This window comes from Phyllostomus hastatus, unplaced genomic scaffold (assembly GCF_019186645.2).
Source record: "Phyllostomus hastatus isolate PE091 unplaced genomic scaffold, TTU_PhHast_1.1 phas_contig_402, whole genome shotgun sequence".
Lineage (NCBI taxonomy): Eukaryota > Metazoa > Chordata > Mammalia > Chiroptera > Phyllostomidae > Phyllostomus > Phyllostomus hastatus.
Window position 1 is genome coordinate 13,641,049 of NW_025333873.1, and position 21,193 is coordinate 13,662,241.

Sequence of the window (21,193 nt, forward strand, 5' to 3'; positions counted from 1 at the left end):
AGCTGATGCACAGGACTGTGCATCGTCACTGTGGTTCTTCCTGGGGGGTGGGGGCCAGATGGTCACGCCCCCCTGGCGGGCCCTGCTCCAGCCGACGTGCGGAGCACCCCAGACTCATTGTGATGGGGTTCCAGCTCCGGAAGCCGGCTTGGATCCAGGGCTCCGGCTCGGAACAGCCAGGGCCAGCAGGACGCCAGCCCGCGCTCACAGTTCCCATCGAATCGCAGTGCGCTCATACCCACAGGTCCTTCCACTGTGTTTTCCATGCAGCTGCTGCTAAGCGCAAAATAGTAAGACTCCCACAGGTTCACCTGACTCACCCTCCCCCTAAGCCGGCAAAGCAGGTTTATCAGCCCCAACTGTATGGACGAACTGAAGGCTGAGAGAGACTTGGAGGTGGCGGGAAGGGGAGCTGGCAGTGCAGGGGCGGGCACACCTGCAGGGCAGCCCTGCCCCCGCCCCCCTCATCAGCAAAGCCCCTGACGAGAGTCTGCGCTGTGGGAGGAAGCGAGCGCCTGTGACTTCACATCAAAGGCCTCTTCCTTTATCCCCCCTCCTTCCCAGCTCCTCTTCCCACCACTCAGGTCCAGCTCCGGCCCACCCGCCACAAAAGGCTGCCCTCCTGAGCTGCCTCACTCTGATTCGGTGGCTCTCGGCCCGGATGCAGCAGAGCTACAGGGTCAGATGAAGACGACCCCCAGAGTCCTGCTCTGTGTGCACAGAGAAGGGGGGTCTGGGCTTGGGCGTCTCCTCCTCGCGGTGCGGAGACCCGTGGTCCACGGGGAGATGACCCGCTCTCTCTTGCCCGTCATATTTACAGGCGGTCTCGTCTTTCAGGCTCAGCGCCGTTGTTCATACCAGCTACCATTTACTAAATACCTGCGAGCGTTCTATTACCAGGTGTCGTAAGCCCCGTTTTACAGGTGAGGAAGCTAAGTCTCCAGGAAACCGTGTAACTGGCCAAACTGGGACTTGAGCCCAGGCCTGAAGCTTCCACCCCCCAAACCAACCCCCCCCTTACTCTGGGTCCTGTGTATTTGACCCTGAGTGTCTGCTTTCTACCGCCCCTAGACGCCTGACCGAGACGGATGTCGCCGTGCACGTCCCAGCTAAGGAGAAACAAAATCCCAGGAACAAGATCTTCAGACTTCGCTCGAGGGGAACAGCCCGTCCTCCTCCCAAAGCCAGTCCCTGCCCAGGCTGGCCGAGCCCTCAGCCTGGAAGGCTCCAGCCGCTGTGCGCTCTGGGTATGGAAACCCTACTCTTCTCCAAGGTGGGGCTCCAACGCCAGTATCTCGGGGACCCCTTCCCTGGCCCCGCCAGTTGGAATTCCTCCTGATCGGTGACCCCATGAACTTGGCCGCTGGCTGGGGGCAGGCCTACCTGCTCGCATTCTGTTTTGACCTCCTAGAGGTGGGGACCAAGTGTCCCCCTCTCTGCACACCCCACATGTCTCTGCACACCCTCAGGGCCCGGAAGACAAGCCCCACGGACTCTCGGAAGGGCCGTGGCCAACGTCACAGGTGGATGGTGCCAACGTAACAGATATCTCGGAGGGTGCCCCAGCCGCCAGAGGCCCTTCCCCCGCCCCGGGACGGAAGCACCCACAACGACTGAGCCGCTTTTCCTTTCCCCAGAAGCAGCCAGTGCAGCCCGAGCTCCCGGCCGCGGTAGCTGTGCCCTCCTCCTGGGCTCTCCCGCCGTGCTGTCAGTCCCTCTGGGCGTCTGCCTCGATTTCCTGCTTCGAGTTCCTGTCCTGCTTTGCCGAAGACCCCTCTGGGCCAGGCCCTCCTCTGTCCCCAAGCGCCGAGCGGGAGGCTGGCTCTCCCACTGGAGCGGCCCGCTGGGCTCCCAGTGTCCCCACCGCGCAGCTGCCCCTCAGCCCCGCAGGCCAGATTCTCCCAGGCACGGGCACACGTCGGAGAAAAGCCCAAGTCCCCGGGACCCCTCAGACCCTGTGCCCGGCGGACGCCCTGCAGGGGCCGGTGCTGCAGCTCCAGAGTCCAGGACCCGCCTCCCAGTACCCCTCCCCGTGCCCCCCCGGCCACAGAGGCCCGCCTCCCCCAGGAAGGAAAGTCACAGTGTCACACAGCAGCCCCCCTGGGACAGCACAAGGGCCACTGAAGGCTCTAGAGCCAACCCCCTGGGGCGCCGTGAGGGGCTGGACGAGTTATGGAATAAAAGGGGTGAAGGGCTGGGCCCGGAGCCCTTCCCATGACTGCAGTAGACCAGCCTCCAGAGCAACGAGCAGAGTCTGAGTGCCGTGCGCCCAGACGCCCAGACACCCAGAAGCCCAGATGCCCAGACGCCCAGACACCGCGCACGGAGGGATGGCTGCTGGCAGCTGTGCCCTCTTACTCCCACTCTGCCGCACGTCCTAGATCCTCTAGAATCAGCACACGGTCACAATCAGGAAAAATAAGGAATAATCAGAAACTACGAGCCAAACACAGGTGTTGCCAGAGCATCCCCAGGTCACAGCCTCTAGAGGTGGCCCAGGCTGACGGGGGCGGGGGGCGGGCAGCTTCCTGTCTCCCCCACCCCCCACCATCAGCCCCTGCGCTGCGGGGGGTGGGGGGGGCGCCAAGTCCCGCCTTCACAGCCTCGGTTTCCTCAGCTGTCCAAAGGGAATGATGGCATCAGCCCGGATTGCAGGAGAGAGACACGACCCGCACTGAGACCCGGGTGTCGGGGCTGGGAGACCATCGGTCACCGTAGTGGGCGTGGGGGGCTTTGCGGGAGTCCCACGCTGCCCCTGGAGGGGAGACAGGTGCGCTTCTGGGCCAGCCTGGGGCTGCTGTGTGTCGGGGCGTTTCCGGGAGTGGAAGCAAGGCCCCACCCCGTGAGCCCCCCACTCACCACACAACCAGCCTCTTTAATCAGAGGGTGGGGCTGGCTGGCCTCACAGCACTCCCGGGGTGGCAGGGGGGCGAGGGTCCCAACCCTGTCCTCAGCCTGCAGAGGCAGGGCCGTGGACCAGCCCCGGGAACTTCCGCAGGCCTCCGTCCACTCGGCAGCTCTCGCCCAGAGGGCCCAGAGATGGGAGCAGCATCTGGGTCCCCTTTCTCCCGTGGGTGTCCCCACTGCATCTTAGCGTGGGCAAGCTGCCCTGAGCACGAACCTGGCTGGAGTGACAGGTGACCACCAGCCAGGAGGCTCAGTCTGCCCCACACAGGCCACGCCCCTCACGCGGTTGCCCTGGGAGGCAGAAAGCCCCCTCACCCTGCTGCCAGGCCCACGGAGTCCCTCCGAACCCCGGAGTGCCAGCCCAGCCAGCCGTCTGCAGACGAGGGCCGGAGGCCGAGGGTCACGGCTCACCCGGACACTATGGGTCAAACCCCTGCCTTGTGGAAGGGACGGCCAGCCCCGAGTTCTAGCCCCGGTCCCACGCTCAGGACCACTCCCACTGGGCGTGAGCTGAACACCCTCCACTCCTGCCTGGGGGGCCTTCAGGGAAAACAACTGCTGACAGACAACCTCCGCCCCCCACCCCACGGAAAAGCCCCGGCAGCCAGGACGGGACCTGAACAGGCAGGATGGTGCGGCCCCTGGCTGTGGAGCCCGGTGGGGCCCGCAGCACACACGCCACACTCTGAGACGTGGGGTCCGACGACCGCAGGGGGGCCCTCCCTTCCCTTCCCCCCACCTCAGTGCACAATACAAGGCCCCAGCAAAGGGCCTGGAGCAGGAAGCCCTCAAAACACCCCGTGCCCCAGTCTCGAGGGTCAAAGCCGTCACTATTTATTTTCTATTCAAAGCAAAGGAAAAAAGTCCTTGATTCTTGAATAAGTTCTAAAACCTCTACACATGCGGCCTCCGTAACGGGAGCCCCTGGGGAGCAGCCGGTCGGTCCCACCACTTATCTGGTAAAGTGTGAACTCACGAATCCTAACTGGCACCTCCTCAGCGCAAAGGATCCCACGGGTCCCCTCGGTGCCGCTCGGCCGGGGACGCTCACGCTCGGCCCTTACCCACGACCAAGGTGAATCCGGGTGGCCCTTGTCCTTCGAGGGCTCCCAGGTGGAGCCACAGGTGCGGGCCTGCTCCTCCATGGCCCCGCCCTCAGGATGCTGGCCGCCTCCTCGCCGCCGCCACCAAGTCCTGGGAGAAAAATGCCGCCAGTGGCTCCCTTCACGCCCTCAGGAGCAGGGAGGCTGGGCCCGGGACACCGAACCCGGCAGGTGGCTTCCCCAGGAGCTCGGCCAAGTCACAAGGCTCCGATAGAGAGCGGAGTGTTGAATTGCAAATCTTCTCCCACCTGGGGACTGGCTGACAACTGGAGCCGCCTCTCCCGTCCTAAAGGCCGCAGGGTCCCCCAGGTGCCAGAGGCAGTGGACTCGGTGAGAGGAGCCGGCCGGGGGCGCGACCCCTGCCGGCCGGCAGCCAGCACTGTCTTCATTCCCTCCCCCCCCAGCTCTCTGACCCTCAGAGACTAACCAGCTTCCCCAAGGTCACATAGCTCCAAAGGACAGAGTAGGGATTCAGACCAAAGGGGACTGCACAGGAGGAGGTGGGGGAGAGACCGCCTAGTGCGCTGGGGGCAGGAAGCCCCACCTGCCGCAGTGGAGGCTGGGGGGGGCGGGGAACGTAGTCCGAAAATGCCCTGGGGAATCCTTTCTCTCTATTCTTCTGCGTGGCCTCCACAGCCCTCGGGAGGTCGGAAAAGCTGGGGTCACCAGGTCACCATCGTCACCTCCATCACACTCAGCTGCACCAGCCAGCGCAACAGCTCCCCAGTTTTGAGTGCCTCCCACACACCAGGAGCGAAGCAGTTAAGCCGCACGCTGGCATATAACTCGCAGAGCAACCCTATAAATAAGGTCACGGGTTGAAAATAGGAGCTTGGAGAGTGGGCCCCGGGTCCCGAAGCAGGAAGTGGCATCTCAGGGCCGGGCCACCTTGAGGGGCAGAGCCGGTCAGCCAGCCCGGACCCTGCCGGGAGCCGGGGACGCATGGCGATGAGCCTGTTGGGGGACCTGCTGCCAGCGGGAGGGGCTCCAATAACCAGGGCGGTGTCGGGCGAGGCCGAGGGCGGAGGGCACGCCGCAGGAGTGGGCATGACAGGGACAGAGTAGGGGATGCTTTGCCATCTCACCCAGACAGAGGAAGGGAGAAGGTGGGTTGGAGTATTGGCATCTGAGCACGTGGGCGGGGAAGCCGAGGCCGGGGAGAGGAAGAAGGGTCAGAGAGAGGACAGCGGAGGCCGGTGTGCAGCCAGTGCTCAGTCGGCTCCCTGACAGCTCTCCCCACTGGGGCCCGCCCCTTGCTCCAGTCCCCGAAACCTGTGACTCCCGCACCGGACCGCCTCCAGAAATCTTCCAACTCTGCCCTCTTCTCCAAAACCCTCCCCGGCCAGGCCTTCTCTGGTTTCACCGCAGCGGGCAGGTTCCTCCTCCCCCCAGAGGCCTGCCCTCCCCAGATTCCCTGGGGCTGGGTGAGGGAGAGGTACTCACGCACAGGAGGGTGCCCGTGTCTAACTGCCCTCCCCTTGTAAGTTCAGGGGTCAGAGGCTTCCCCGGTGCTGCATTGGGAAGGGGCAGGGAGGGGCTTGGTCCCGGGCCTCCATTCCCAGGTCACTCACTACGCCAGGGTCCTGGCCACACAGGTGTCCCTGCCTTGCCCACCCTGGAAGAGCACAGAGCGCCCTGGGGAGGGACCACTGTGCACAGCCTCACAGCTGGGCGCCCCACCCCGCCCCGGCACAGCTCCCGCGGTCTGAACGCCCCAAATGTCCTGAGGTGGCGGGGGGCGGGGGGCGGGGGGGCAGAACACCACTTTCAGACACTTCTGCTGAGCTGGGTCACCGCCACCACTCGCTATTTTTACTTCCTCCTGTCGACATATTTTAAGAATCTCCTGACCAACCAGTGATAAGACGGTGAGTGGCTGGTCACACCTGGCCCTGGTCAGCATGCACAGGGGCGCGGCCCGTGCACAGGGTGGTGGGTCTGACCGGGGCAGCCCCCGTGTCGCTGTTGCCATTCGGAAGGCGCAGGCATGTGCCCCCTCTGACCGGGAGGGCAGGGGGCATGGTGCTCAGCACTCCTGGCCCGGGTGGCAGTTTCCCAGGCCTGACAGCAGCGTGTGCTGGAGACGGGGTGGCCCGGCTGGCGGGCGTCCCACTGCTGTGCAGGGCTGCTGCTGAGAGCCAGCGCTGGTTTGGCGGGTACACCTCGCCACGGGAGGCGGCCGATCACAGGGCTCCGAGAAGCTCTGCATGACGCTTAAATCTCAGGCTCTGAGTCACGCAGCTCTGGGCTCTCGTCTCGCTCTGACCTTTAGAAGCCGTTCTGACTCGGGGCCGGTCCCTCGGCCTCGAAGAGCCCTCGCTTGCTTATCTGGCAGACCCGGGGATAAAAATAGAGGCGCTCTCTCAGAGGGCTGCTGCGGGGATACTGGAGGCCGCGGGCTGCGAGCCCTGGATGCGGAGCCTGGCGTGTGCTAGACCTTCACAAAGTGGCTGCAGCCACGGAACCTCCCACGTACTGGGTCGTAGGCTCTAACAGCCCCATGTCACAGACAAAGAAGCTGAGCCCCTGATTTACTTCGGATTTCCACCCGCTGCAGACTCCCCAAGCTTTCCTACGACAGCGCTCCTGAGGGCCACGGCCGGGAGCAGGCGAACTGCCTGTGAAACGCTGCTGGCTGCTGTGTGTCGCTGCTGCGAAGAACCCACGGCTGTCCCTTCCCCGGGGCCTGCCGGTGCCGTCTGGGGGTCACCGGGGAATGCCCAAGGGCACTTTGGGTTTTGCCCTTTCTCAACCTTAGTTCGTGCTGTGATCTCTCTCCAGAATGCCTTCGCAGTTGCCCGCTTTCTGGGCCCAAATGGTCAGATTTCCATCTTCCTCGAAGCCTCCCCTATTCTCTCCACCCCGCAATGACCTTCCCACACGTTGACCTTTCAGGGAAAGGGTGAGATGGGGACTGACATTCCCGAGTTCGCTCCACGTGCCAAGAGTTTGTCTCACACCCGTCCTCTCTAACTCTCCAGGAGAGGCGATACCATTCCCCGGAAGGGGACGCGAGCTGGGGGAGGCTCGCCCGGCCGGGAGGAGGCGGGGCTCAGAGCCCTCCCAGCTCCCGCGCGCGCGCGCACACACCACCGCCCCGCCCCCGCGGCCAACGCCCCCTGCTGAGCGGTCCAGGTGTTACAGCGGAGGGATCCGCACGACTTAGCGTGATCGCCAAGGCCCGTGGTTGGCCGTCAGAGGCACTCCCGGCGCTCGTTCTGTGTGGTCTTGACCTCTGCTGATGACAAACGTCCGTCCCTGGAATGTCGTGCAGAGCAACGCCCCTGCCCTCCGAGCGCTCTGCGCTCCCCTCCTCCCCCATCCATCCAGCCTCCCACGTCATCTCTGCGCACCGCCGACCAGCACTCTGCGGTCTGCAGGGACCGCGGCCTGCTGACCCGCGCACCCGCGCACCCGCTGACCGGCATCTCCGCCGCTTCCCGGCTATGGCGCTTGTGAATAAATCTGCTACACACGTCTGCGTGCAGGTTCTTGTGGGGACACAGGTCTTCGTCTGTTTCGGGTAAATACCAAGGACTGCGATTGCTGGGTTCGGTAATAAGAGTACGTTTGGTTTTGTAAGAAACCGTGTTCCAAAGCGGCCGCACCACGTTCCACTCCCAGTAGCAGCGAGGGAGCGTCCCTACTGCTCCGTGGCGGCGGCGGCGTTTGGCGCTGTCAGCGTTTCAGGTTTTGGTTATTCTGACAGGTGTGAGTCGATACCTCGTTGCTGCTTTCATTTGCATTTCCCTGGTGACATGCAATAAGGAGCATCTTTTGTTTACTTGCCATCTGTGTATATCTTCTTCGGTGAAGTGTCTGTTAAGGTCTTTGGCCCTTTTTTTTTTTAATTGGACTGTTGGCTTTTCTCCTGTTGGGCTTTCAGAGCTGTGGGTATATCGTGGGTGACTGTCCTTTATCACACACATGGGTCAGCCGAGGTCCCAGTAGCAAGCAGAGGGGACACCTCCCATGGCTCCCTGAGAATGACACCCTCCAAGGACTGGGCGAGTGTGAAGCCATGAGGATGCAGCGGTCAGTGACGAGGGACTTCCTGGAGGACATCAGTGTGGCACTGAAACAGCCCTCACCAAGAAGAATAGCAGCTGCAAAGTGTTGACATGCTGGCAAGACCAAGACCAGCTGTGTCTGGGATGGCGCACAGTGGGACAGCACCCAGGCAGATGGCGCACAGTGGGACAGCACCCAGGCAGACGGTGCACAGTGAGACAGCACACAGCCAGACAGAGCACAGTGGGACAGCACATAGTGGGACAGCACACAGCCAGATGGCGCACAGTGGGGCAGCACACAGCCAGACGGCGCACAGCGGGACAGCCCAGGGCACTCGCTGCGCTGCCAGTCCCGGGTTTCCGCACAGATTCCCTCATTCATCCTTCACAGAGAGTCCGCAGTGTAGACAATACTTTCTTCATGCAGAGATGGGTTGAGAGAGGTCTGAAAACCTTGCCCAAGGCCGCAAGGCCAGTGAGTGGTGGCGTTCAGCCCAACTTGTCTTTCAGGTCCCAAAGGAAGCCACCTTCCAGCCAGCACCCGCTTCCCTAGGTGGAACTGAACTGAGAATGCGAATGCGGCCCCGGGCTCGCACTCGTGGTCGTGCATGTGCTCAGAGGCATTCCTGGGCGGGGATGGGAGGCTCGCTCTCTGGAAGTTCTCAGAGAGGGGGAGGCACTTGCTAACTGGGGACTCGCCCAGTCTCCGGGCACTCAGAGGAGAGAGCGTAGGCTGTGAAAGGGGGTTGGAGACCAGCAGCTCGAAGGCCCCTCCACCCCCACCCCCAGCCCAGCTCAGAAGCAAGGTGCCCTTCCCCATGCTGTATTCTTCGCGCACCTTAGCGCCCGGCGCCTGCAGCAATGCGCTGTCCGTGCCTGTGGTGCTGAAGGCGCGGGCCAAGCCCCAGGGCGCCTGCGCTAGCGCGGGCTCAGCCCAACTCTCTCGGCTCCGCTGCTGCCGCTGGCGGAAGTCGCATGCCCTGCGGACCTCTTACATCTTCGTGCGGTGCCACTCCCTCTGGGTCTTCGGAGACCTGGAATGCCGCGCCTACTACTCCGTGCCCGAGCTGCGCTGAGCTCTTCCTGGCCCTGTGCCCAGCCACCAGCCGACACCCCACAGGACCTGCACCCTGCTGTGGCTGGTCTGGGCGCCTGGTCCCGCCCATGGCCGTCATCATGGGGCCGAAGGGGGAGCTGAAAGCTGTGGGGGGCAGCCAGAGCCCGCCTCGCACCAGCACCCCAAGCTGGTGACCCGTCATTGCTCCAGGTTTTCACCCAGAGAAGGGGAAGGGCGGACCAGACCACCTATGTTTCCACCTCTAACACTCAGGACCACCTGGAAAGTTGGATCTCATCGGCACATTTCACAGCCACGGTGACACACGAAGAGAAGTCTGGGATTTAAAATGAACCCTGAAAGTCGATGGCCTCCCCAGCTTGCAGGAGTGGTGAGCGAGCGTCGCTGGGTGTAAGAACTGCCCCGGGAGCCTGGGGTGACGGATCTCCTAACCCACCCCAGGCTTCTGCTCTTCCATTATCGGCAAAACTGGTCACCTTCAGCCCCGGGACCGAGGACAGCCAGCCGGGGTGATGGGATTTTGCACAGATAAGGGAGAGAGGCCTGCACATTCGGTATTAAGGAAGATTTCAGGAGAAATACACACACCAACTGCAGCCTTAACAAGGACACGGGAGAACACAAAGTTAAACTCAGTCCGATAGCATTCCGTTTGCTTCAGAATTGCTAACCACGGCCCCCGTAAAGAGGATTACTGAGAACCAGCTAGGAAGAAACCTTTTTTTTTTTTAAGATTTTATTTTTTAGAGAGGAAGAGAGAGAGAAACATCAATGTGCGGTTGCTGGGAGTCATGGCCTGCAACCCAGGCATGTACCCTGACTAGGAATCGAACCTGCAACACTTTGGTTCCCAGCCCACGCTCAATCCACTGAGCTACACCAGCCAGGGAAACCTTTATTTTTTAAAATGGACTTCCTGTATCAGACGTGTTTGCTGGTTGTCAAATTCCTAACCCAAATCTGGACCTGATGATAAGACCAAAAACAAAAATAAAAGAAACCCCAATCCACCAGAGGCAGGACAGGAGCCACAGGAGTGGATCTGGTCACGCGGGGACTCCAGCCGCAGTCAGGACAGTGGGAACTGCCACCCCTACCATCACATCAGGTGAGGGAACCCTGATCTCAGACCTCAGTGGCCCAGTCCGAGCACCACCTGCCACCACGCTGGCCCGAGCACGTCAGGGCCACGGAGCAGCACGGGACCCTCGCCCACCTCCCAGCAGGTTCCACAAGGGCTCTGAGTGGCAGCAGGCTCATCTGGGGTGGTCAGTGCACCGCAGCACCCTGACGCAGCCTTGCCAATGAACCTGCAACCAGACATTTGAAATGCCTGGGAGCGAATTTCCACCGTGTCTCACAACCTGGTGGCATCTGGGCATGCCTGTTTTGGAGCTAGAATTTGGGCAGAAAGTGTCAAGCAAGCTGAGTGTTAAAAATACACTAGTTGCAGAGTCCATGTGGTGCGCACTGACCAACGCAACGAAAACTGAAATGTGTTCGAGGCGCGTTTTCGACTTTGTACGTGTGAGTTCTTTCAGTGTGACTGCACCGTCCAGCAAGCAGCACGTTCAAGATATCGGCCTGGGCATACAGTTTGTGTTGCTGCAGCAAAATAACCAAACTCGGATTAGGGTTTCGCATATTTGGTTCACCTTTCGTTTTCGTGCTTTATCAGTGAGTTGATTCTCTGTCTACATTAACCAGTGTTTTTAACCAATAAAGTTGCTTATGCTTTCTGAAAGTACAAAAGCTATAGAGCTTTTCCAGGAATATTTTAAAACTCCAAAAAGTAATTCCTAACTTTAAACCTAGTTTTACCTTCAACTTGTCTCAACTGGCACCAAAGTTGCAATTTGGTAGGAAGTATGCTGTTGCCAATAAACCCCTGCTTGGCTCTGCAGCAAACTAAAACGACCAATGCGAGTGGTGTTTCATTTTTCTCTTGGTGTCTATTTGTGAACGCACATTCAGATGAAAAAAAAAAGCATTGCTGATAACTCCTAAAAAGGGTGCAGCACCTAGTTCAGATATCTTGTACTGTTTTAAGATTTTATTTTTAGAGAGGGAAGGCGGGGGCGGAGAGAAACATCAATGTGTGGTTGCTGGGGGCCGTGGCCTGCAACCCAGGCATGTACCCTGACTGGGAATTGAACCTATGATGCCTGGTTCACAGCCCACACTCAATCCACTGAGCTACGCCAGCCAGGGCTCTTGTACCGATTTTAAAGTGCTGTTACAATGTTCAGTTCAATAAAAAAAGTTTGCCAAAGGAACTCAGGAGGAAAAACCCAAGACACATATTTTGAATTTTAAAAATGAAACATTTAAAAAACAAGGTAAACTTTCTTCCAAAGTCAAGAAACAAATACAAGGCTTTCAATGGAAGACAGCTGTCTCTTACAGACTCTGACTTGTATTCTCTAGTCTAGACGCAGCGCCCTCCCGCCCTTACCTCTGCTCCTTTCTGCCCAGGCCCGTGGACTACAAAGAGTGCGGCAGGAGGAGCTGGGAAGAACCGAAGGGCTTCTCTGCGCCAACTCCCTCCTGTGAATCAGCCTACGGAAAGCCCAGGTCCCCCCTCCCTTTCAGCTGTCCCAGCCACGGTGAAGCTCAGAGCACCCCGAAAACCGCCTTCCGGTGTGGCAGGCTCCCTCACGTGTGTTCAGCCGCGGTTTTCTCCATTTCCAGTTCCTTCTTTCAGCGGTTCTTCCGCATGTTAATAGGCCCCCACTTGTATGGATTTGTTCTTTCCTTTCCAAAACTGTCTTCTGTCATGTCACCAGAGTTTTAAGCAGGTAGCCCTGGAAACCACTGGCCACACAGCGTCCCTCAAAATGATGTAACTTAACACCCTCTGAAGAAACAGTAAATGCATTATAAGTTTTATTTATAATGCTGGAACAAACAAGAACATTAGTTTGCTTTAAGTTAACTAGTAAAATGGAGAAAAGAGCACGAAGCTTCCTATGTACAAAAGACAAATATAAGTGAGTTTTTATTCCAAAAGAGGAATGACGACAGGTACAAAGTGATGACTTTATAAACATCGACCTAAATCATCTTAGGGAAGAAAAGACTGACACTAATTCTTTGGCATCGTCTTTTAAAATAGTTTCTTCTTGAACTATTGTCCATGAGAGTGCTTATAAATGACTAAGATGCAGACATAAAAATGCATTCCGAGATCCACTTCTGAGGACCGTTCAACTTTCCCTTCCGTTCACAGGCCACTTCGCAAGCAGTGCTGCGAGGGACAGTGGACCCGGAGCCCACGGTCCAGCGGTCAGACTCGCCTGCGCCCCTTTCCCGCTGTCGCCTAGGTGAGGCGCACTCGCTGCGTCTGTCCAATGGGAGTGACTCCGCCCACACCGCATCTGCCCAATGGGAGAGTGGCTCCGCCCACACCGGCTGCGGAGAAGGGTTCATTGGGATCCTGGCTGTGCACGCACGCGGCCGATGCCTGCCTGTAGGTGGCGCTCTACACGGCTGGTTTACAAAACTTTCTGGGGGGCAAGCAAAAGTGTTTGTAGCCGGGGACATCCCTGCTGCCGCCTCTGCTGTCCCCCTTCCTCTCCCGTCAGGGACCAAGCAGTCATAAGAAAAGGCAAGCTCTTTGAGGAACTGAGAACAGCTTCCATAAGTCATGGTCAGAAGTCTAGTTCTCACCCAGTTGTTTCTGTATTGCTTTTTGTTTTGTCTCGAGTAAGCCATTTGGTCCTCTCTCCTTTGTAAGGCGAATTCTGTTTCTTAAGGTCAACTTCTGTAACGAAATATCTTTCCTGAAACCTCTGGATTTTGAGTTTCTTTTCACGTTTGCCCTTTCTAAGAGGTAGGGTATTTACCCTATACTATTTTAATAGAATCGCATTTGCTCTCAAGTAAAACAATTTGTTTTACTTTCATTAACGTTGACACCTTTGGGCTAGCTTTTTAAAAAGCAAACTTCTAAGCAATCACATAATTCTTATGCAGTGACCCACTTAAACTTTTCTCCCTCGTCTCCAGCCTTTACAGTTGAAAAGTTCTTCTGGGATATTGCTTTGTAGCACAGCGGAAACCCTACAGAGCTCAGACCGTACCCCATCGTCTGGAAACACTGGCACCTCTATAGAATAACCCACGAGATTTGGAGCTAAGAAAAGTCAAGTTCGTCTGTGGAAGCACATGGATGACATGACAATAGGCAAAACTCTGTTCTTGGTGAAATGGACTCTGACCCAACCCAGGGCAGCGCAGCCGGCCCAGAACCTGGGACACTGGGTCTGACTTCCTGTGCGCCACCCACAGGCCCTCCTCACTCGCCGTGAGTCTTCATCACCCCTGGGCCTCGGTCTGCTGGCCTGCATGGGACCAGCTCTGGGGCCCGTTTCAGTTCCAACACCCCACGCTTCCAATTCTTCCTCGAGCCCCAACAGCACAAAGTTCCGAAGGCTCCACTCTTCCCCAAAACCTGCCGCGGTGTCCGAGTCCCCGCCCCTCAGACGTGCCGCCCCGTCAGAAAGAAGAGCGGCCGGTCCTCCTTGGCGTTGGCGGTCTGGAACTCGTCACGCAGGCGGAACTGCCACTGGTCCTCCAGCTCCAGGCGGACCACGGTCTGGCGCAGCGAGTTCCTGTCCTGACAGATCACGCACAAGGTCGCACCTGCACGGACAACGGCGGAGGCGAGTGAAGAAAACAGGTGAGTTGTGTTTTTTTCAAATAGGCTTTTTAAGATTTTATTTTTAGAGAGGGAAGGGAGGGAGAAAGAAAGAGAGGGGGAGAAACATCAATGTGCGGTTGCTGGGGGCCGTGGCCTGCAACCCAGGCATGTGCCCTGACTGGGAATCGAACCTGCGACACTTTGGTTCGCAGCCCGCGCTCAATCCACTAAGAGCTACCCCAGCCAGGGCAGAAAACAGGTGAGTTTATCCCACTGAAGCCTACTGCCTGGGTTCTGCTTGCCAAGAAGAACTGGGATGCGGCTGGGAAGGGAAGGACCCGAGGGCCCAGGGACCTCTTACGTCCTTTCGAACGCCTCATCGTCTGAGCAAGACAGACATGGAGAGGTGGCAGGCAGGCCTGGCAGCTGAGATAACGGGGGGGGGGGGGGGGGGCCGCAGAAACACTGACAAAGGAGGGATGGAGAAGGGGAACTGGAAACAGATGCTGGTCAGATCCCAAACCAAGCTTTCTCAGCCGCAGCCCTGGGTGAGCACCAGCCACCTCTAGGCCCCATCCACCTTCTCCCACCCAAGGCCACCGCCCTTCCAGGCTGAGGCAGCTCCAACCCCTCCCCGACTGACCGCGCAACCAGGGGAATGCTCCCTCTTCTTGGAGTGCTAGCGTAAACAAGACCTCATTCCTGTCCATTCACTCACTCACTCATTCATTCACTCATTCTGTCCGTTGGTCTTCTCTGCCGCCTTCCTACCTTCCTCCCTACGTGCCCCCTCCCGTTAGACAAAGCGTCTCCCCGGGGCAGAGGCCGCAGTAGACGCCTCTCACCACCGCCCAAGGGCCAGGGCCAGGGCCACGTGGTGCCCAGGAAACACCTGCCAGGCCGGGAGGTCCGAGGGAAGGCCGGCCGCCCAAGGACACGTGCATACCGGCCAGGGACCCCAGCTGCACTGGAAACATTAAGAGTCACGGAGAGGGAATGGGTGTCCCTCCAGACCACCTCAACAAGAAAGCAGTTACAGAAGGAGGAGAATTAAGGCCCAGGAGTGCGGAGAACCCCAAGACCGGGGGGGAAGAGCTCACCACCCACGGGAGGAAGCAGCACCCGTGGGGACCTGGGGGCTGGAGAGGAACACAAAGCTGCCTCACAGGAAGGGGTGTCTCCTCTCTACCCGACGGGTTTGGGGGGGACAGGGAGCCGCCCTGGAGTCCCACCCCCATCTTCCCGTACTTCCCTGGCGGTTACGTCCGCTCTCTGAGCCTCGGTTTACCCACTGGCAAAGGAGGACTACGACCAGACGTCACCTCGGAGACGCCAGGGGATGATGACAAGCACTCGAGGCAAGGGCCAGGGGAGGAGCAGGGGAAGTCACCTTTCAGGAAGTGAAACTTCTTCAAGAAGCTGGCGCCCACGAAGGAGTCACAGAGGTAGAGCAGGAGCCCGCTGAACCTGAAGTCGGAGCAGCTGACGTTCAAGGAGTGGGGCCGGGAGCTCACGTAGCACACGGAAATCTGGAGGAAGGAGAGGGAAAAAACATCGCTTTCTGGGAAATACTCGGCAATAACCATGCTAGGGCTCAGCATCTAAAACACTAGCTGCTTGGCCCAGCTCAAGGGTTTGGGGCGGCCAGAAACGGTATTTTTCTGTTACTTCCAAATCTATATCCTAAAAATCAATTCCAAGAGACTGGCCCAGATTTACATATTCGTTAACTCCTTCGAGAATCAGAAACATTTAGGCACGAAACTGGGTTTGACTCCTAACTTCTTACGTTGGGGAAAACCGCTTGCTCGCTCTCAGCCTGAGAGGAAGCCACTAGGGGGCGCTTCTGAGCCCGAGTACCGTGCCTGTGTTTGAGGCACTTCTCGGGGTGAGGGCTCCACGGGCCCCCGCGCCTGGCAGTTACCTGGGGCCCCAGGTTCAAGTAGCAGTCCACCGAGAGCACGGGGTGGCCGTGGTTCTGGAGGGCCAGCGGGAAGAAGCGGCGGCTGTGGTGCTGCAGGAACTTCTCCAGCAGCAGCTGCGCGGGCGCCGCCAGGAGCGCGTGCTTGCTGTCCGGGGCGCAGACGTACTGCGCGGGCACCACGGCGGCGGAGCTGTCCGGCGCCTGCGGTGCAGGAAGGACGGGCGTCAGCCGCTCCTGGCCACCCCGAGCCGAGAGGCCCCTCCTCCGAGGCGCCCGGGCTGCTGGGAGCCCAGGCTGGGGGGGCGGGGGGGGGGGCGCTGTCACAGGGCGCCTGCGTCTCAGGGCGGTGCTGCGAGCGCGGAACGCCTGCCTCCGCAGTGAGGTTCTCCGCAGAGAACAACTGGGCTTGACCGAGGGGGGACGCGTGGGAACCGATCAGAGCGGTCGGCAAGAGTTGCAGACACTGACCTCCCCACGTGGAAAGTTGGCTTCCCCAAAGCCCAGGGAGAAACCTCAGGGCATGGCCGGCCTCCTGCCCCCAGGTCCCCCGCCCCCCCACACTGCCCCCCAGCGAGCCCACCGCCTCTTCCACCATCATCGCCACACATGGTCCTGCCCGAGACGCTGCGGACGTGAGGGGAACCAACCAAACCCTCTGCGGGACCCTCTCCCACGGTTTGTGTCCTTGACTCCCAGAGAGAAGCCTCGCTCGTTCCCACGGCCGACAGGGTCCTGCCGCTTCCCCAGCTCATCCTCGCCCCAGCACTCTCCCCGGTGACCCTGACACCTTCTCCATGCCGACCTCAGCATCGTCTCCAGGGTGCCCCCCCCATGCCCGGACACAGTGCTCTCCCCTCATCCTCCAGACCTCCGCCTTAATGTCACTTCCTCAGGGACAGCCGCACAGACCCCCCCCCAAGAAGCTAGGTCTCCCTGTGACACACGCCCCCTTGGGGTGCTCATCACGGCGGCACCCAGCACCCCACCACGAGTTTATTTAACACCCGGCCCAGCTGCCAGGCCATGCACTCCTGAGTGAGTAAAACATCGCTAGCTGCCCTCTAAACACTCAACTGCATGATTGTATCTAAGGGAAAAAATAAGATTATGCTCCAAGTAGGAATAAAAATAAAACACCTAAGAGTTAAAAACTGATACTGAGGGAACTAAAAGGAAAATTAGTTTTCAAAGCACATCGGGCTTTTTGGTAGAAAGACTTCCCACGGTCAAGATCTGCAATCTCCCCGAATTAAACTGTAAATCTGCCACAACGGCAGTGAGAAGCCTCCGCAGTCGGGGCGGGGAGGATTTTAAATGAGTCCAAGTTCTCCCAAAAGTACAGACCTTTTATCCAAGGGTCTTACTAACTAATCGGGGAGAGAAGTGAGGGGGACTTCCGCCCCGCCAGTCCGGGGAGGGGAGGGGATGGGACTGGTGTCTGAACCCAGCCCTGGCCCAGGTCAGGGAGGGCGGCCACCACGGAGGAGATGTGGGCACGGGGAAGGACAGAGGCTGGGAGAGGCGGCTGGAGTGCAAGCTGGCCGATGTCATCGGGGCACGATTTGAGGCCGATGGGGGTGAAAAGCAAAGAACAGGGCTCTGGCCAGTGGACGGGAGACACCCCGGAGCAGGGATGCACATGACTGCAGCTCCCCAGCCCGGACCCTGCCTCCCCCCACCCAGGGCCGGCCCACGGACGACAGCTCGGCCATCAAGCCAGCCTGTCAGGGCCACTCAGACAGTGTCTGGCCAGGCGCTGCCCCAGGGGCCCAGAGCAGGCCGTGCACAGCCCAGAGCCCCATCTAGCGGAGACCCTGCCGGAGACAGGAGCAAGCACAGGCGCGGTGAGGCAGGCGTGTGCAGGAAGCCCCCCGGGAGTGTCCGGGCACACGGGAGGGCACAGGGCAGACGCAGCTGAAGGCCCTCGCTGCCACGACCCAGGGGTCAAGCCCACGCCCCCCAGACCGACTGGAAGGCGAGCATGTGGCCTCCCGCCAGCTCCCACCCTCAGTCTCGTGCCACGAGGGCCAGCCCGGCAGCAGAGCCAGCGGCGGGGGGCGGGGCGCGGGGCGCGGGGCGCGCGGCCGACCCACCTTGGCGGCGATGTGGAAGGCGCGGTGCCCGCCCACCGCGATCTGCTGCTTCGTCACGCTGAAGCGGTTGAAGCGGCAGAGCAGCAGGCCGGCGCTGTGCGCCCGCAGGTTGAAGTCGACGTCGTCACACAGGAACCTGCGCGGGGCCACAGGGGGGACGGTCGGGCCGCGGGCCGCCCACACGCCGCCACGCCCCGGACCCCGGGCGGGGGCGGGGCCCGCTCCCGCCCCCGCCCTGCAGGACTCCGCCTGGGGAGGCGCAGAGGCAGCACCAACGAGGGACACGCACGGACTGGGATGTGCCCGCGCCCCGGGCGAGGCGGGGGGTCCCCACGGCGTCGACCGCGGGACTGCAGTCTGCTGACCGTACTGGCTCGGTGGGAGGACCTCACAAACACCCTTTCACCGATTCGTTAAGGAAGAAAAGGGAACCTCCCAGGGTTAAAGACAAAAAACTAGCCACTTTTTACAGCGGAGCAAACAAGGCTCCCTCCAGAGCCAGGGCATCAGGGCACCCGGGTTCCTAGCAGGTCGGTCTGGCTCCGAACCAGACACCCCTACACGGGCCGCCCCGGGGGGCGGGCCCCGACCGGGCACAGGGACGCTCGATGGGCGTCGGTGATGGGGTTAGGCTTGAGATATGAGCACTTCTGCGGCTCGGTGTGTAGAAAGCAACACACAGAAATCCCTTTACAGCTTTCTTCGGTGCTAATGCTCCTAAAAAGCGATGTGCTCAGAGGAAGCCAAAAAAGCAACACACGTAAATACACGGTACAATGCAAGTCACAAACGTAAGTGACTCCCAAAATGTAAGTCCAGGACAATGCAAGTCACTGAAGCATGTATGGTGTGACTCCATGAGGGAAGCTGAACGGTCTTATGTGAATCTCCCCTCCACAGACTTACATGACAAAAATACAGAAGGGGGGGGAGGGAGGAAGGGAAGGAGGAAGGAAGGGAAGAAGAGAAGGAAGGAGGAAGGAAGGGAAGAAGAGAAGGAAGGAGGAAGGAAGGGAAGAAGAGAAGGAAGGAGGAAGGAAGGAAGGAAGAAAGGAGAAGGGGAGGGAAGGGAAGGAGAAGGGAAGGAGAAAGGGAGGAATGGAAGGAGAAGGGAAGGAGAAAGGGAGGAATGGAAGGAGAAGGGAAGGAGAAAGGGAGGAAGGGAAGGAGAAAGGGAGGAATGGAAGGAGGGAAGGAGGAATGGAGGGAGGGGAGGGAGGAACTTAAAGCTGAAATCAGGACCAAGGCCAGTGCCACAGGCGGGCACCTCTGGCTCCCTCGGCCCTGCAGGGCAGGGAAGAAGCCACCCTCCGCTGGCCTACGCTGCCCCCCACCGAGGGCTGTGGGCCGTGCTGGCGGCCGCCGTGGGGCGGGAGGCTCACCGGTTCTGGTTGTACTGGACGTTCTGGGTCAGGTCCACGTTCAGAACGACGAAGTCGTGCACGTGGCAGCGGGAGAAGGGCTCGCGCACCTCTCGGCTGCCGGCCTTGCTGGACCACTTCCGCATGCCGATCAGGGCGTAGTGCGTGATGTCGGGGGCCGCCTCGATGTGCTGCATGATGTACTTCAAGGAGACGTTCCTCTCCGACCAGGAGAACTCTCTGCTGGAAGGACGGAGACGGACACCTCCAGGTCAACGCACAAACAAGGTGAGGCCCTGGGGCCTGGCCGGCCAGGACGCTGCCCTCTGGCCGACCCTCACAGACCGGGCAGGGCTGGTGCAGGTAGAGCCCATCACAACCTTGGCTGAGGGCCAGGAGCCAGGCTGAGCACCTCGAGCTTATTAGCATTGGTCCTCCCAGCAACCAGGTGACACAGGCAGCCGCCCCGCCCGTGTCACCGCGGACAGAAGACAGGCTGCAAGTGACCTGCACCGTGCCGCCCCCCAGAGCCTGGGCGTGAACACCTGCTGCCTCCAAAGCCCTCACCCTCGGTTGGGCCAAACCACCGCGCCTCCCCGGTGTGCGCGTCTGAGGGTGCAGTGGAGGCAGAGGGCAGAGCTTTCTACTGCGAATTCCAAGTGAGAGCGTGGGGAGGGGGTGGCAGCACAATGCCTGTGACCCCACAGGACGGTGTCGGAAGTCTGGCAGGACAGTGAGGGACAGTGAGGGACAGGGATGACCAGGGAGGGGGACTCTGGGGCTGTAAGTCGGGGACGAGATTCAGGCCCACGAGGGCCCAGGCAGGTGGCCCTGCTTTTCTGGGCCTCGGCTTCCCTTTCCCTGCCTGGAGGGCTTTAGCTACACTCTGAGTCTCCTGCTCGACGTGACATCCAGGACTTCTAATGCTGTTTCAGAATGCAAATCAGACCCTGGCTGGCATAGCTCAGTGGATTGAGCGCGGGCTGCAAACCAAAGCATTGCAGGTTCGATTCCCAGTCAGGGCACATGCCTGGGTTGCAGGCCACAGCTCCCAGCAACCACATATTGATGTGTGTGTGTGTGTGTCCCACCCTCCCCTCTCTAAAAATAAGTTAAATCTTAAAAAAAAAAATGCAAATCAGGAAGGCACAAGGAAAGCTCCACCCCTTCCCCCTTGGCCCTCAGCTGAGCTCCTGCCCTTGCAGGGTGACCGCGAGAACGGCGAAAGCCAGGCAGGTTGCTATCCCTCCTCAGTCACCTGCCACTCCGTCACACGGAACACACTTTTTCTAGGAAAACAGTGACCGAGGGTTGTGTTGCACCAGGCCACCCCTGACAGCAAGGAGGAGAGCTGACCTAATGGTGGCCCTCTCAGAAACCAGCCACGCACAGAAGTCCTCGGGCAGCCCTACGCGGACACAGCAAAATCACGGGAACTGCTTTTATGGGTGATGTTCAGATACCACGGCCTCTGCTGAGCCCTTCCCATGTGGCGCCGCTCGCCGCGGGCACGCCCCCCAGATGCGCTGACCCTCACGACAAACCAGCACAGGTGTTAGCATTCCTTGGAAACCAGAAGCCAGAGAGAGCCCACGTCACACAGCAAGTAAAACACAAGCAGGTGTGGGAGGAAGGGGGGCTGGGGGGGGCGGGAAGGGGGGCTGGGGGGACAACTGGAGGGGGCCCTGGGGGTGGTGAGGGTCCCTTTCTTCACAGGGGCGTTGGTTAAGTGGGCATGTTCAGTTTGTGACAATTTCTGCACAGGACGTTTTTCTTTTGCATATATTTTAATTTGAATAGATACGTTGTGGTTTCCCATACAGATTCAGTAAAATTTTTTAAAAATTTAAAACTCCATTGGGAGTAAAAGGAGAAAACTGTACTTGAAAAATGATTTAAAAAAAATTTAAAACTCCAGTCCTTGCTGGTGTGGCTCAGTGGGTTGGGCGCTGTCCCACAAACCAAAAGATCACCAATCGATTTTAGGGCACACGCCTGGGTTGCGGGTTCGGTCCCTCGTCAGGGTGTGTGAGGGGCGACCAATCAATGTTTCCCTCCCTCTCTATCCCCTC

The 21,193-nt window shown here is 59.6% G+C and overlaps 2 protein-coding genes across 12 annotated transcripts in view; both read right to left on the reverse strand.

Moving 5' to 3' along the window:
* Positions 1–4,348, reverse strand: part of LPIN1 (lipin 1) — a 95,853-nt gene extending 91,505 nt beyond the window's left edge. For 2 of the 4 annotated variants that reach the window (XM_045844318.1, XM_045844317.1), the window contains exon 1: positions 3,972–4,348. In XM_045844318.1, coding sequence (XP_045700274.1) covers positions 3,972–4,052 — 81 coding nt within the window. In that variant the 5' untranslated portion in view covers positions 4,053–4,348. The remainder of the gene's footprint in view (positions 1–3,971) is intronic. The other 2 variants (XM_045844321.1, XM_045844320.1) reach the window with 1 other exon arrangement.
* Positions 4,349–11,451: 7,103 nt separating this feature from the next.
* GREB1 (growth regulating estrogen receptor binding 1) overlaps positions 11,452–21,193 on the reverse strand; it is a 106,906-nt gene continuing 97,164 nt past the window's right edge. For 6 of the 8 annotated variants that reach the window (XM_045844534.1, XM_045844536.1, XM_045844540.1 and 3 more), the window contains 5 exons: positions 19,143–19,364; positions 17,761–17,896; positions 15,668–15,868; positions 15,134–15,272; positions 11,452–13,745 (listed from right to left, as the gene is read on the reverse strand). In XM_045844534.1, the coding sequence (XP_045700490.1) occupies positions 13,582–13,745; positions 15,134–15,272; positions 15,668–15,868; positions 17,761–17,896; positions 19,143–19,364 (862 nt within the window). In that variant the 3' untranslated portion in view covers positions 11,452–13,581. The remainder of the gene's footprint in view (positions 13,746–15,133; positions 15,273–15,667; positions 15,869–17,760; positions 17,897–19,142; positions 19,365–21,193) is intronic. The other 2 variants (XM_045844541.1, XM_045844539.1) reach the window with 1 other exon arrangement.